The sequence below is a fragment of the Lactuca sativa genome, chromosome 8, assembly GCF_002870075.4.
Source record: "Lactuca sativa cultivar Salinas chromosome 8, Lsat_Salinas_v11, whole genome shotgun sequence".
NCBI lineage: Eukaryota > Viridiplantae > Streptophyta > Magnoliopsida > Asterales > Asteraceae > Lactuca > Lactuca sativa.
This window is the reverse complement of record NC_056630.2, coordinates 240,087,699-240,100,552: the sequence shown is the minus strand read 5'-3', so window position 1 is coordinate 240,100,552 and position 12,854 is coordinate 240,087,699. Positions and strand designations below refer to the sequence as shown.

At 33.8% G+C, this 12,854-nt stretch overlaps 2 protein-coding genes across 3 annotated transcripts; one reads left to right on the top strand and one right to left on the bottom strand.

Annotated features, from left to right (window-relative positions):
- The first annotated feature begins 5,035 nt into the window (after positions 1-5,035).
- LOC111909194 (putative pentatricopeptide repeat-containing protein At1g56570) lies at positions 5,036-7,472 on the top strand. The gene is made up of 2 exons (XM_023904978.3): positions 5,036-5,958; positions 6,034-7,472. Exons 1-2 carry the CDS (start codon positions 5,239-5,241, stop codon positions 7,210-7,212), a joined length of 1,899 nt encoding a protein of 632 aa, XP_023760746.1. The 5' UTR covers positions 5,036-5,238; the 3' UTR covers positions 7,213-7,472.
- Positions 7,473-8,320: 848 nt separating this feature from the next.
- LOC111909193 (pentatricopeptide repeat-containing protein At1g08070, chloroplastic) lies at positions 8,321-10,743 on the bottom strand. 2 transcript variants are annotated; one of them, XM_023904976.3, is made up of 2 exons: positions 10,343-10,508; positions 8,321-10,238 (listed from the first exon to the last, which is right to left on the bottom strand). In XM_023904976.3, exons 1-2 carry the CDS (start codon positions 10,373-10,375, stop codon positions 8,379-8,381), a joined length of 1,893 nt encoding a protein of 630 aa, XP_023760744.1. In that variant the 5' UTR covers positions 10,376-10,508; the 3' UTR covers positions 8,321-8,378. The 2 variants fall into 2 exon arrangements, with proteins under 2 accessions (XP_023760744.1, XP_023760743.1); XM_023904975.3 differs by having other exon boundaries at positions 8,321-10,743.
- Positions 10,744-12,854: the final 2,111 nt, after the last annotated feature.

The window sequence follows — 12,854 nt, the reverse complement described above, 5'->3', positions numbered from 1 at the left end:
AGAATAGAGGTCCAATAGCAACATGATTCAAGAAATAAAAGATCATGATAATCTTGTTGCTGGGAGGAAGAGGGAGGTACTTCTTGTAAAGAAAGTTGTTGATAAAGTAATAGAAGCCATTAAACATCATGAGAATCTTGTTGCTAGATTGGAAGGCGAGAAGCAAAGCTTAGAGAAACCAATTGATGAAAGAGCAAAAGAGCAAGCAAATTAGGTATCTTTTGCTCTCTCTATATGATGTCTTTTCTTCTTCTCCATGAGCAAAGAGTAATTGTATGTTGCATTGTCTATGTTATGTTCTTTAGGGGTATTGCTATCCTAGTTCGATAAAAATGTTGGGAAAGAAACAATCACATAATTAGGGATATAAAAAAGATGCTTTTTAGGGGTCTCTGGCAAAAAAAAACTTATCATTAATTAGCTTATAGCTTAGTAGCTTATTGGCTTATAAGCTAATAAGTTATAAGATGTTAACTTGTTAGCGGTTTGCCACCGGTATAAGTTATTTTTATCCAAACACTTTTTTTAGTTTATAGCGTTGTGGAACCGCTAATAAGCTGTTTTGCTAAACACCCCCTTTAGTCTCCTTTAGTATTCCTGGAATATGTAAGCTGGATAGAATGTTATACCTTCGCTGATAAATTTCATAAAAGGGTAAAACACACATGCAACTTGAATTCAGCTGAAGAAACATCATGACTTCAATTTTAAGACGTAAATTTATTCCCGAAAATAGATGATAAATTAACAATAAACTAACAACCTAAAACCATAAGACTCAACCGAAAAACCTTCAAGGCAATTTCATTACCATCATCAAGAAACACAACAAAAATCCAACGATCAATTCATATACTAATTTTGTATCAGAATGAAATACACATCATGTGATGGGTAAAATTATAAGAGAGGCATTGTTCAATAGAGAGATGTGAGAAAGAAGACCGTGGGGGTTGGGGATAGGGTAAGGGGTGGGTATAATAGTAATTTTAGATTAAATTTGCAATAAAATAAAATCATAGAGATCTATCATGCAAAATTTAGAAACCTTAGGGACCATGTGTAACATCCGTGTTTCTAGGTTAGGAATTAATGATGATGTAATAGTCTAGGTCAACCTTTGTAACTTATTTTGAAATAATAAAGATGTATTATTTGATTATTATGTGTTTATTGCTTAATTATTATGATTTAATAAATTAAGGATAAAAATAAGCGTCAAAAATAAATGTTAGATAAACCCGATATCTATGAAGAAAGTTGTAGTGGTTGAAACAAGGATTCCAGAGATATAAAGAATACAGAAATCTAAGTTATAACGAAAAAGTTATGACCTGTCGAAGTTTCGTGACAGAACCGACACAATGATGTGTGACGTAAGAAGTGAATTTACGATAAAGTGCATTTTAGCCTTAGCAATCTAAATAAATTGTAGTATACGTTAAACCGAGAGCGTGCATAAAAAGAATGTCCAAATGTGACTTCGTATAAGGAAGTTATGAATTTTCTAAGATTTGGCATAACAGTATGCGACCCGAAACTCGAATTTTAGATCGAGTGATTTTTAGCCAAAATGACCTAAACGAGAGTTGAAGATCTTGTTGATAATAGTTTAACGGTAAAAAGACAGACGAAAATGGATGTCGTATGAAGAAATTATGAATTTTTAACGGACTTTTCCTATCCCGGATTTTTAAAAATATACCTTCAAAAATAAAGTCAAAATTAGCCAACGGAGTCTAAACAACAGTTGTAGAGCATAATTTCACCTACGCGTGGATATAAAGAATGTCAAAAAGGGAGTTCGTATGTAAAAGTTATGAATTTTTGAAGTTTTGGGCACAAACATCGAGGCTGGTCCGAGGGAGTACGCCCAACATACCGAAGGAGTACACACAACGTACTCGTGTAAGGGTTCCGAAGTCAGTCACCCTCCCTACTCCTTCGCATGAAAGCCACATGTTCGTAGCCTTGTCGCGTCCGAGCTAATCCACTTCGTACACCCAGCGTACGAAGTTACACCCAATGAAGTGATGTGCGAGGCAGTACGCCCCGCGTACTGAAACTTTACGCCCCGCGTAATGAGGTGCTTCGATCTCCTATAAATAGGATCCGAAGCCAGCCGTATTATGTTACAAAATTTTGCTTCTTTCACCATTTACTTTCCCTTTTGTTGTAAAAATTATCCCTAAGCCTATTATATCATCCTAGCATCGTAAGCAAGCCCCGGAGAGCCCGAAGATCCCGAGAAAAAGAGTTTTTGAGCCGAAACTCCGCCCACGTAAAGCCCGGTTTTTGAGAAAACATCCCGGTTTCATCAAAAAAGATTATTTTAAGAGACGAAGTGTTGTCCAGTCGTCGTCTTATCATGTGAGTGTGTAGTCATTTTCATCGTACACATAGATATGAAGTATTTTCTATAAAATTCGTGTTATGTGTATATTTATTGTTTGTTTATTTGAGATGGGTGTTAAATGAATGTTTTATATAGGTTTTAAAATAATTTAAATTGTATAAGTTTTTTTTATCTACAAATATGTTGGATATGTTGAGTATAAGATAGATAGATGAAATAGTTGGTGTGTGATAAAATAATGAGAGGCCTCAATGTTGTTGTTGTTATAGTAGTCATCTAGCGGAGTATAGACGACAACCATGAACCTTTCTAGACAGTCCAGTGGAGAGCTAACAGGCTCATAACCTGTAGGTGTTTGTGAACGATGTGTTCACCGGTGTACTCCATCTCCCTCATGGTTGCCTTACGGACATTTATGGCTGAAGAATCCCCTTAGCAGTATTGTCCATCCCGATGATGATCCTTAGGCTAGGTCCCTTGTATAGGTGTTTAGGGACGTAAAGTGAAGATAAGGGGAACGAGTAATCAGGATTATTATTGGTTGATAAAATTAATAAATTTATTTTTGAATTGATAAATTTATTGTTGGGTGATGAAATTAATAAATTTATTTTTGTTAATGAAATTAATAAATTTATTATTTGTGGGTTGAAAACCCTATAAGTTAACCAGACTCCCAAACCTGACCCACTCAACTTTTTATATTACAGGTAGTAGACCCAAAGCATAATTTTGATGGTGAAGAGAAATTTTTGGATTATAGGTCAGTAATTGTAAATAACTGTTGTAAGGCTTATAATATACTGTTTATGCTTTTGGTCTGTATCGGAACATGACATCCCAAGGTTTTGTTATATAATGAAAAATGTATTTCTTTAAGAAATACTTTGATAAAATTTTATTATATTTTGTTTTGGGAACAAATTCCACAGTATCTTTTGAAAGATTACTCTGATTTTATTTTAAAAGCATAAATTAAATCGGTCTTTTCTGGCCGAGAAATTTGAGGGATATCACACCATGTACGCTAAAAACTTATTGTAATATTTAATAAACAATATAACAAATATATATATATATATATATATATATATATATATATATATATATATATATATATATATATATATATATATATATATAAAATACCAAATGAAGGATGTGAGGTGATTTTATTATTCATTAGGTTTTGATAAGTACACACCAAAAGTAAATATAATTTTTTAAGCTTATATTGCAAAATACAAATTAAATATTTTTCTAGAAATAGAGGTTTTCGCACTAATCACAAATTTTTATATTTATATTTTTTTCCTCGTAATTTTAATCTAACAGTTAAATTATTCGGCTGAATGATATGGTAATAGATTCACCAACGGTAATCGGATATGGACACTTTTACCGGCGGTGAACATCGCCCCTACTTCTTTTCTTGTCGGCGGTGATATACCACCGGTATGTTACCTGTGTTACTGGTGTGTTTGCACCGTTGGGCTTACTATTCAAATAAAAGAATGTATCAATTGGGCTGAGTTTTATTTGAAAACGATGTCTATTGGGCTGAAAGTAAAACCATATCAATGTGTAACATACTCGACATTTCTTTTACAATTCCATGGAATAAATACATAAAAACAACAAGATATCTCAATATATTCTTATTAATTTAGTATGGAGTCTTATATGAATTTTTGAGTAAAGCAAAATATGTATACATTATCAATTTCAAATAATTATACTTTTTATATTAATACAATATAAAAGTTATTATTTAGGATAAATACTTAATATTTATGTCTACAAGTATTAAACAAACTAATAGATATTTATTTTTTGTTTTATGTGATTTTTACATTTTTGAATTTAAAAAAAAAGAAAAAAATTAATAGGTAAAACCATTATCACACCCTAGTTTATAGATAAAAATTGTAAAAAATATAAAAACTGATGTGACGCCTATATAACAGTTTTACCATTGACAAAAACATCATCACACCCTTTAGTCTTAGTATTTGATAAATTATGATTTTAGCCCCTTAATATATTTTAATGTTATGATTTTTGTCCTTTACATAATTGTTTTTAAAGTTTTGTTTTATTAACATTGTTTTTTATTATTATAATTTCTTAATAAATTATCATTTATGGTTCGTTACCTTACTTCGTCCTCCTCCATATATAATTGTTTGGATCCATATTTTTTCTAAACTTTTATCGTTTACTTGATATAGTATAATCATCACCATTCTATATTAAATACCAAATATGATTTGTGAGTACTGTTTGTTTGGTCTTTTTATTTTTAAATCCAAATTTACTAAAACCAAATCATGTTATATATTGTCAAGGATGTAGTATAAAATATAAAACAAAATCGAAATACCTATTTAGGTTCCGATCATAAAAGATTTTCATCTTTATACTTTTTTTCCTTAATTAATTTATATTTAACAAATTTATCTTCTCATAATTTTAAAGTTAAATTATTAGTATTTTATACATTACGATTTGGTTCCTTATTATATTTTAAAGTTAAATTTTGACCCCAATACATAATTTTTTAATAATTTTTTTATATTGATTTTTTTAGAATACACTTTCAAGTTTTATTTTTGTTTACCTCTATGTATTCAATTTTTCTTTTTTTTTTTTTGATATTTTTGTGCCCACTATATGTGGTTTAATCATATCCGTAATATATAAACGTACTCATGTTTCCGCAAGATCGCATGGTCAAAAACACTGGTTTATATAATTTTCCATAATAATAATAATAATAATAATAATAATAATAATAATAATAAATGAATGTGGATGCGTAAGCCTGTAATTGTAATTCGATCAAATATGTCGCATTCATGACATTCTAACTGTGATTGCTAATGCAACTTCCTCTAGTTTGCTACCGACTGAAACTACAGAAAAGCTCAACAATTGTCGTCCCTCGACGTTTTTCCTGCAGTGGAAAAGTTTGCGAGCGACAGACAATTGGTCACCATGGGAATCAAAAAAGTGCAACCATGAGTTTCAGAAAACTGCCCAATCAAATCCCTCTACTAATTCGTAACAAACCTCAATCAAACCCACAACCTTTTCAATCAAACTCTCACGCCAAACAATCTACTAATCTCATCAAGGCGTACTTCAATAATGGCCTGCTCAACCACGCACGCCAACTGTTCGAAGAAATGCCTGACCGAGACGTAGTTGCATGGACAGCCATGATTTCTGGGTACACAGCTTGTAACCACCACAACTCTGCGTGGATGATGTTTAAAGATATGACGAGGGAAAGTTCCGATCACCCAAACGCCTTCACCTTTTCAAGTGTCTTAAAGGCTTGTAAAGGAATGAAGTCCCATTGCTGTGGTGCTTTAAGCCATGGCCTTGCTTTGAAGCATGGCCTTGTTGGTGCCAGCATATATGTCGATAATGCCCTTTTGGACATGTACGCCACTTGTTGTGTTAGTATGGAGCTTTCTCATTCCGTGTTTCAAGAGATTCCCGTGAAAAATCAGGTTTCTTGGACTACACTTATAACCGGATTCACTCACAGAGACAATGGGGTTGCAGCCCTTGAAGTATTCCAACAAATGTTTATGGTATGTAAATTGTAAATTGTAATAACTCATTCCATTCCATTCCATTCCTTCCTCATTCCATTCCTTTTTCAATAGGAAAAAGCCGAACAAAGCCCGTATAGTTTCTCAATTGCAATCCGGGCATGCGCAGGAATCACCTCTCACACATACGGAACACAAATCCACGCATCCGTGGTCAAACACGGGTTTGACCGTAACATTCCCGTATCAAACTCATTACTCGACATGTATTGCAAATGTAACCGTTTCCAAGAAGCCGACAATTGTTTTAAAGAAATGAACGAAAAAGACGACATCACATGGAACACATTAATATCCGGATACCAAAACTCCAATCCAATCAAGTCTCTACACTTGCTTTCACAAATGGAGCTTCTCGGGTGTCACCCAAATCACTTCACATTCTCGAGCCTCATCACCGCGTGTACTAATCTCTCGATTTTGACTTGCGGTCAACAAATTCACGGAAAGATTTTCAAAATCGGACTCGATAACAATTTGCCATTAGCGAATTCGCTAATCGACATGTACTCAAAGTCCGGTGACATCAAGGATTCCAAAAGGGTATTTTCGGAATTGTGTAATCGGGATGTTGTTTCGTGGACTTCGATGATGATTGGATTCGGGAACCACGGGTACGGAAATGAAGCGGTTCGGTTGTTTAACGAAATGGTGGATTCGGGTATACGACCCGATACGATTGTATTTATGGCAATTCTTACGGCTTGTAGTCATTCGGGACTTGTTAATGAGGGGTTAAGTTACTTTAAATTGATGATTAATGAGTATGGAATTATCCCGAGTAGAGAGATTTATGCGTGTGTTGTTGATTTACTCGGGCGGGGCGGGCGGGTTGGGGAGGCGTATGAGGTGATAAAAAGTATGCCGTTTAAGGGCGATGAATCGGTTTGGGCAGCGTTCCTTGGAGCTTGTCGGGCACACGGGCAGCCGAAGATGATGAGTGCATGTGCCCGAGAGGTGTTGGATTTGAAGCCTAGAAAATCGGGGATTTATGTGTTGTTGGGTGATATGTATGCTTTGGAAGGTAAATGGGGTGATAGGGTGAAGATGAGGCGGTTGTTGAATGAATCCGGGAATAAGAAAGTTGCGGGGAGGAGTTGGGTGGAGGTTCGTGATCGGATTTATAGTTTTGTTGCCGGAGATGGAGATAGGTGTGATTCGTATGTGGGGCCCATTTACGAGGTTCTTAGCGTGTTGGGTCGTCACATGGTAGAGAAAATTGAAGTTTCTTGAGTTTAAAATTTTCATTTTTTTTTTCTTATGAGGTTGGTATATTTGATTTTTTTTACCTAATTAATTAATTATAACAGTAAAAAAAGTTTTGTATTTGGATTACATTTCTATAATTGGGTAGTTTTGTCATACAGAGAAATATAATAAGCAAATCAATAAGAGTATGATGCTCAATTATGTTATGTATTCCTTGAAGAAACATCGAAAACGATGGTTTTTGATTGATTTCTAAATTTAAAAGAGGTATGTTGAGACTATAAGTGGCGTATATGAAGTATTTGACGATCGTGCGTCAGAAAGGCTCTTCAACTTTTTTTTTTTTTTTTTTTTTTTTTTTTTTTTTTTGAAAGAGCTTTTTTGTCTTTTCTTTTTAACTCGTTGTACATTAAAAAAATCTACCAAGTTATAGCATTGTACTTTCATTTTTATTAGGATATTATACTTTGAAAAATTGGTGTAGGTCATTTTTGGTTACTTAACTATTTGGTTTTGTGTTCATTTGATCACTTAACTCTTTTTAAGTTTTAAAAAATTATCAAACTTTTGACTTTATGCTCATTTAATCACTTAACTTTTGATTTGGTCCCTTAACTTTTAGATTTGTGCTCATTTAGTCACCTAATTTTTAAACTTGTGCTTATTTAGTCACTAAACTTTTGAAAAAATTTACAAGTTTAGTAACTAAATGAAGACAATTTTAAAAGTTAGGTGACTAAATGTGCCCAAACCAAAAGTTAAGTGACTAAATTAGCATAAAGCCAAAAGTTTGATGACTTTTTAAAACTTAAAAAGAGTTAAGTGATCAAATGAACACAAAAACAAAAATTAAGTGATCAAAAATGACCTAAACCCTTGAAAAATCTACATAATTATAACATTAAAAATTGTTTTGTATTTATTATTTAGATGACATTGCTATAATTAATAGATTTGTTAAAGAACTATGTTCTAATATGAATAAATGAAAAAATTACATTGGTATTTCTAGAGATTAACGAATAGAAGTTAGAAGTAGTAGCAATTAGCCAAAAGAGAAATGCTTCTTTGTTATCCTAATTAAAGAAAGGTAAAACCCATCCATGATTATCCACACATGACACAACCAATATAGGAAGGTAATGCCTAGGCTTGAACATGAAACCTTATCATCTCCTTACATACAAACATTATAAAAACTCTTTGTCATTTATGTAAAAAGAAACCTCATTTGTATCCGATGAACAACCCACCATTTTCACTTCTCCACTAATTATATCCAAAGTTTCCACAATCTCACGAATACGAGGATGTGTCTTATCCCCAACAAGAAATTCATGCACCACACCATTCTCTTCAATCACACTACACCCCGGCATTTTATCAACACCTTGTTGAACCATCAACTCTCTTATATCCGAAACATAATCCCAACTCCCCTCGGAAGCATAAATATTCGACAATAAAACATGAAACCCATCGTGGTCGGGTTGAAGCTGAATCAGCTTCAACCCGACCCTCTTTCCCATTTCAATAGCACCATGTTTCTTACAAGCACCAAGCAACGCACCCCATGTAGCTACATCTGGTGCCATTGGCATACTGTCAATTAGCTTTTCAGCTTCTTCAAGAAACCCCACACGCCCAAGAAGATCAACCATGCATCCATAATGTTTGATATTCGGCTCAATTTTGTGTATATTGATCATGCAATCAAAGTAGCGCCGCCCTTTCTCCACCAACCCCATGTGGCGGCAACCACCAAGAACCGCCACAAATGTAATCTCATTAGGGGCTACACCAAATCTTTCCATTTGTGAAAACATTTCTAGCGACTTCTCGACCTCTCCATTCATTGCAAGCCCTAGAATCATAGCGTTCCATGATGATACTCCTTTTTTCTCCATTTTGTTGAAAACCTCATTTGCACTTTCGACACACCCTAGCTTCATGTACATGTCTATAAGGGTAGTACCAAGAATAAAATTAACCTCTAAATTGTTCTTTTTTATGTACGTGTGAACCCATTGACCTTGGTCAAGGGCGGCTAACTGTGTACAAGCCGAGATGACACTAACCAAAATGGTCTCATCCGGCTTAACGGTTCCATGAACCATCATCTCATGGAACAAGGTTAGAGTTTCGTCGAATAGACCGACTTGGGAGTGTCCGGATATAAGTGCACTCCATGACACTACATCTCTTTGAGGCATTTTATCAAACACCTCACGGGCTTTATCAAGTGAGCCACATTTTGAGTAGCAAGTGATCATGGAGTTCCAAGAAATAATATCTAAGTGGGTGCTTGAATTAAAGAGTTTTTCTGCAGCTGATATATCTCCCCAAGTTGAGTACATGTGAATCAAAGCGTTTTTGATGTTAACATATGATGCAGTTCCACTCGTTACAATTAATCCATGGATGGATGTTCCTGTGTTCATAATTGATGATTGAGCACACGCAGAAAGAACACTAATCACTGCAACTTCGTCTGTCTTGATTCCAATTCCATTCATTTCGATAAACAAATTCAAAGCCTGTTGATGCATGCCGCTTTGCTCATAGCAACTAATTAATGCAGTCCAGGAAACGAGATCTTTCTCTTTCATGTTGATAAACAAGTGGTAAGCTTCAGGGACACGTCCACACCGACCAAACAATACGATCATGGAATTTGATGCGATTATATTCTTCTCAGGCATCTGATCAAATATCAGCTTTGCTTCTTCTACATTACCCATCTGAACGTACCCAGCCAAAATTGAATTCCATGTAACTGAATCTCTCACAGGATTTTCATCAAACACCTTCCGTGCATCCACCATATCGCCACAGACACTATACATATTGATCAAATTGTTTCGTACATAAACATCGGAATCAAAACCCATTTTCACTACATGGTTGTGTATCTCTTTCCCCTCCAAAATTGAACACCTAGCGATGCACGCTTGGATTAGTAGAGGATAAGTATAGCTATCCGGATAAACATTGTTCTTGTTATTTAACATCAACTCGTAAAGAAAAACGGTCTCTTTTGGATGGTTTATCTGCAAGTAAGCACGCATCATGGTGTTATAGATAAACCCATTTGAGCTCTCGATGTGATCAAAGATTTTACGAGAGTAATGAAGATTAATGAATGATGATTGACCAGTAGAGAAGTTGAGGATCCTGCTTGCTGCATACGCGTCTTTTATGAATCCAGTGACGATCATTTGACAAATAATTTGGTTGAATTGTTTGAAATTTTGACATTGTAGCAAAAAGGTGTCCACGATTGACTGATTTATAGTCGTTTTATACACTGATTTGTAACTCGAAGCTGATTTAATCAGATGTGCAGTCTTCATATAAATTGGGGGAGCGACAAAAATGAAAAGCTTGACCAGTGGCCCCTTCGCTGCCAACAACGAACCGCAGGTTAAGTAACTATAGATTTATGTGTTATATGTCGAATTTGTAGAGGGTTAGCATTTAGGAGTTGATATTTCCACTTATTTATTTTATCTATCCATTTAAGTTGTTTTGACACTTTTATCCTTATTTTAAACTTAAAAAAAAAAAAAAAAAAAAAAGAAGATAAATAGGTTTTATACGTGCCCACTTAATAACATTTAAGCGTCTTTTTATTTTCTTGTTCATAACTTGTCTAACACAAATTAATATATGCTTTTTATCCCTCAATTTATTCATATTTTTTTTTCTTATCTATCATTTAAATGAAAGTTAACAAAAGTTCATTTGTTTTCTCATATATCCATCGAAGACATTATAAGTTGCAGATGTAATAAAAATTAATTGTTTCAACTAATACATATCCTAATAAATTATTCAAATTAGTTCATATCAAATCATTATAAAATATTTCCCAATAAAAATATTCAAATCATAATACCATCACTTAAAAAATTGGATATGTATTTAAATCAAATAAGTTGCTCTCACACACTTTATTATTCATATTGAAGTCACTGGTAGAACTTGAAGGGTTGTATGTTTGTGATGATTCCACAAACTCGAATCTTGAAGGATCTCGTACGGTTGAAGTTATTCATCTTTTCTTTTTTGATTTTGGAGGTCTACCTTTTGGTTTACGAATCATTGGTTCAAAGAACGCATCGGATTCGGTCAAAAGCTTGGTAATCATAGAAGTAGCAAATTCTTTTTTACTTAAAGGCCACGGTTTGTACCTTGAAGACAAATCAGTAAGCAACTCATCAAATTTGTTGACACCATCATTGTGTGAATCGTCTTCCGAATTTAGACGTAGTGTATCAATCCTCCATTGTGGATGAATAAGATCCAAAGAAAGTGGCTTTCCTTCTAGCTGTTTTATATTGTGAGCACAAGGAAAGCCCATGGTTGCCATAAAATGACCAGTACAAGGCATCATTATACCTGAAAACCAAACAGTTATTAAAGGTTAATGTAAAAATTAATGTTTTACAATAATCTAAAACTATAATCTTTGTAAATATTACCATTTTTTATTTTTTCACATTGCATATGTATCTCCTTTAATGCAAAATGAGATACATGAGACAAAAGCTCTCTAAAAACCGGCATGTCACAATTATGCAGAACTTGAATTTTTTTCACTTGCGAGTTTCATTTTAATCTCATTAAATTCATGTTTAATTGCAAGACAAATCTTTTCTTTGACTTCTTGTAAGCCACCGGTAGATACTTGTAGATACAACTTGAGTTTGGAATGAGCACCTTCAGCCCTTGAAGATGAACGATTACCAAAATGCAAGTAATTTTCTGTCCAAGCAGTAACAAACTTTTCTTTCCAATGCAACCATGTGTTTTTAATATAATCAACTGCAACTTTCTTCGTCTGATAAAGCAACTCAAATTCACCCCAATTATTCTCAAAAATAGTTGTTGTAGTTGAATACACTACATTTATCCAACTTGACATAAATGTATTAAACTCTTCTACATGTGCAAAATGCTTCTTGCAATTTGCCAACACGTTCTTGTTAGGGTGCAAAATCATGTTTGGATGTAATGTTTTAGGCTTTCCTCTTTGTATGTGTAAATGGGTTGAGTCTTTTCCTATAAATAGGAAGTGAGTGACTCCCATTATGTAAAGGAATCATTTGGAGTGTTAGACTAGAGAGAGAATTTGTATACAAGACCCTTTGTATAATCTTTCTAGATCTAATAAGAGCTTACAAAGATTTATTTACTCCTTGTGTTCTTGAATTTGTATGATGAATCACTAGATCTTTTCTAATTCCGCATATGCTATCATAATCAACACCACTACAATTGGTATCAGAGCGGGTGTTCTTGAATCTCATCAAGAATTGATCCTTGATGGCTATTTTGATTTGGTGATTCTTTTTGTTCATTGATCTTCGTGTTTAGAGAGTGTTTTTGTATTCTAGAAGTCGAATTTTTCCTTGATTTGATCCATAATTCGACTTTCTCTCTCTAGAATACTTGTTTGTATCACTTTATCTCTCTAGAAAACCCATTCAAAATCACTTTCTCTCTCTAGAAAATTTCAAGTTCTTGTAATCATGGAGAAATGGATGATACGTAGGAATGATTTTCAAAGTGAATGCTCATTTGAATATCTTCTTTATAGCTTAACTGTTGGATTGATAAGTGAATGTGATATTGTTGTAAATGGAGAAAAGAATGAAGTTGGA

Coding starts and splice junctions, on each gene's coding strand:
- LOC111909194 (XM_023904978.3), top strand. CDS start 5,239: ATGCAACTTCCTCTAGTTTGCTACCGACTGAAACTACAGAAAAGCTCA. Junction 5,959..6,033: donor TATTCCAACAAATGTTTATG/GTATGTAAATTG, acceptor CTTTTTCAATAG/GAAAAAGCCGAACAAAGCCC.
- LOC111909193 (XM_023904975.3), bottom strand. CDS start 10,541: ATGAAGACTGCACATCTGATTAAATCAGCTTCGAGTTACAAATCAGTG.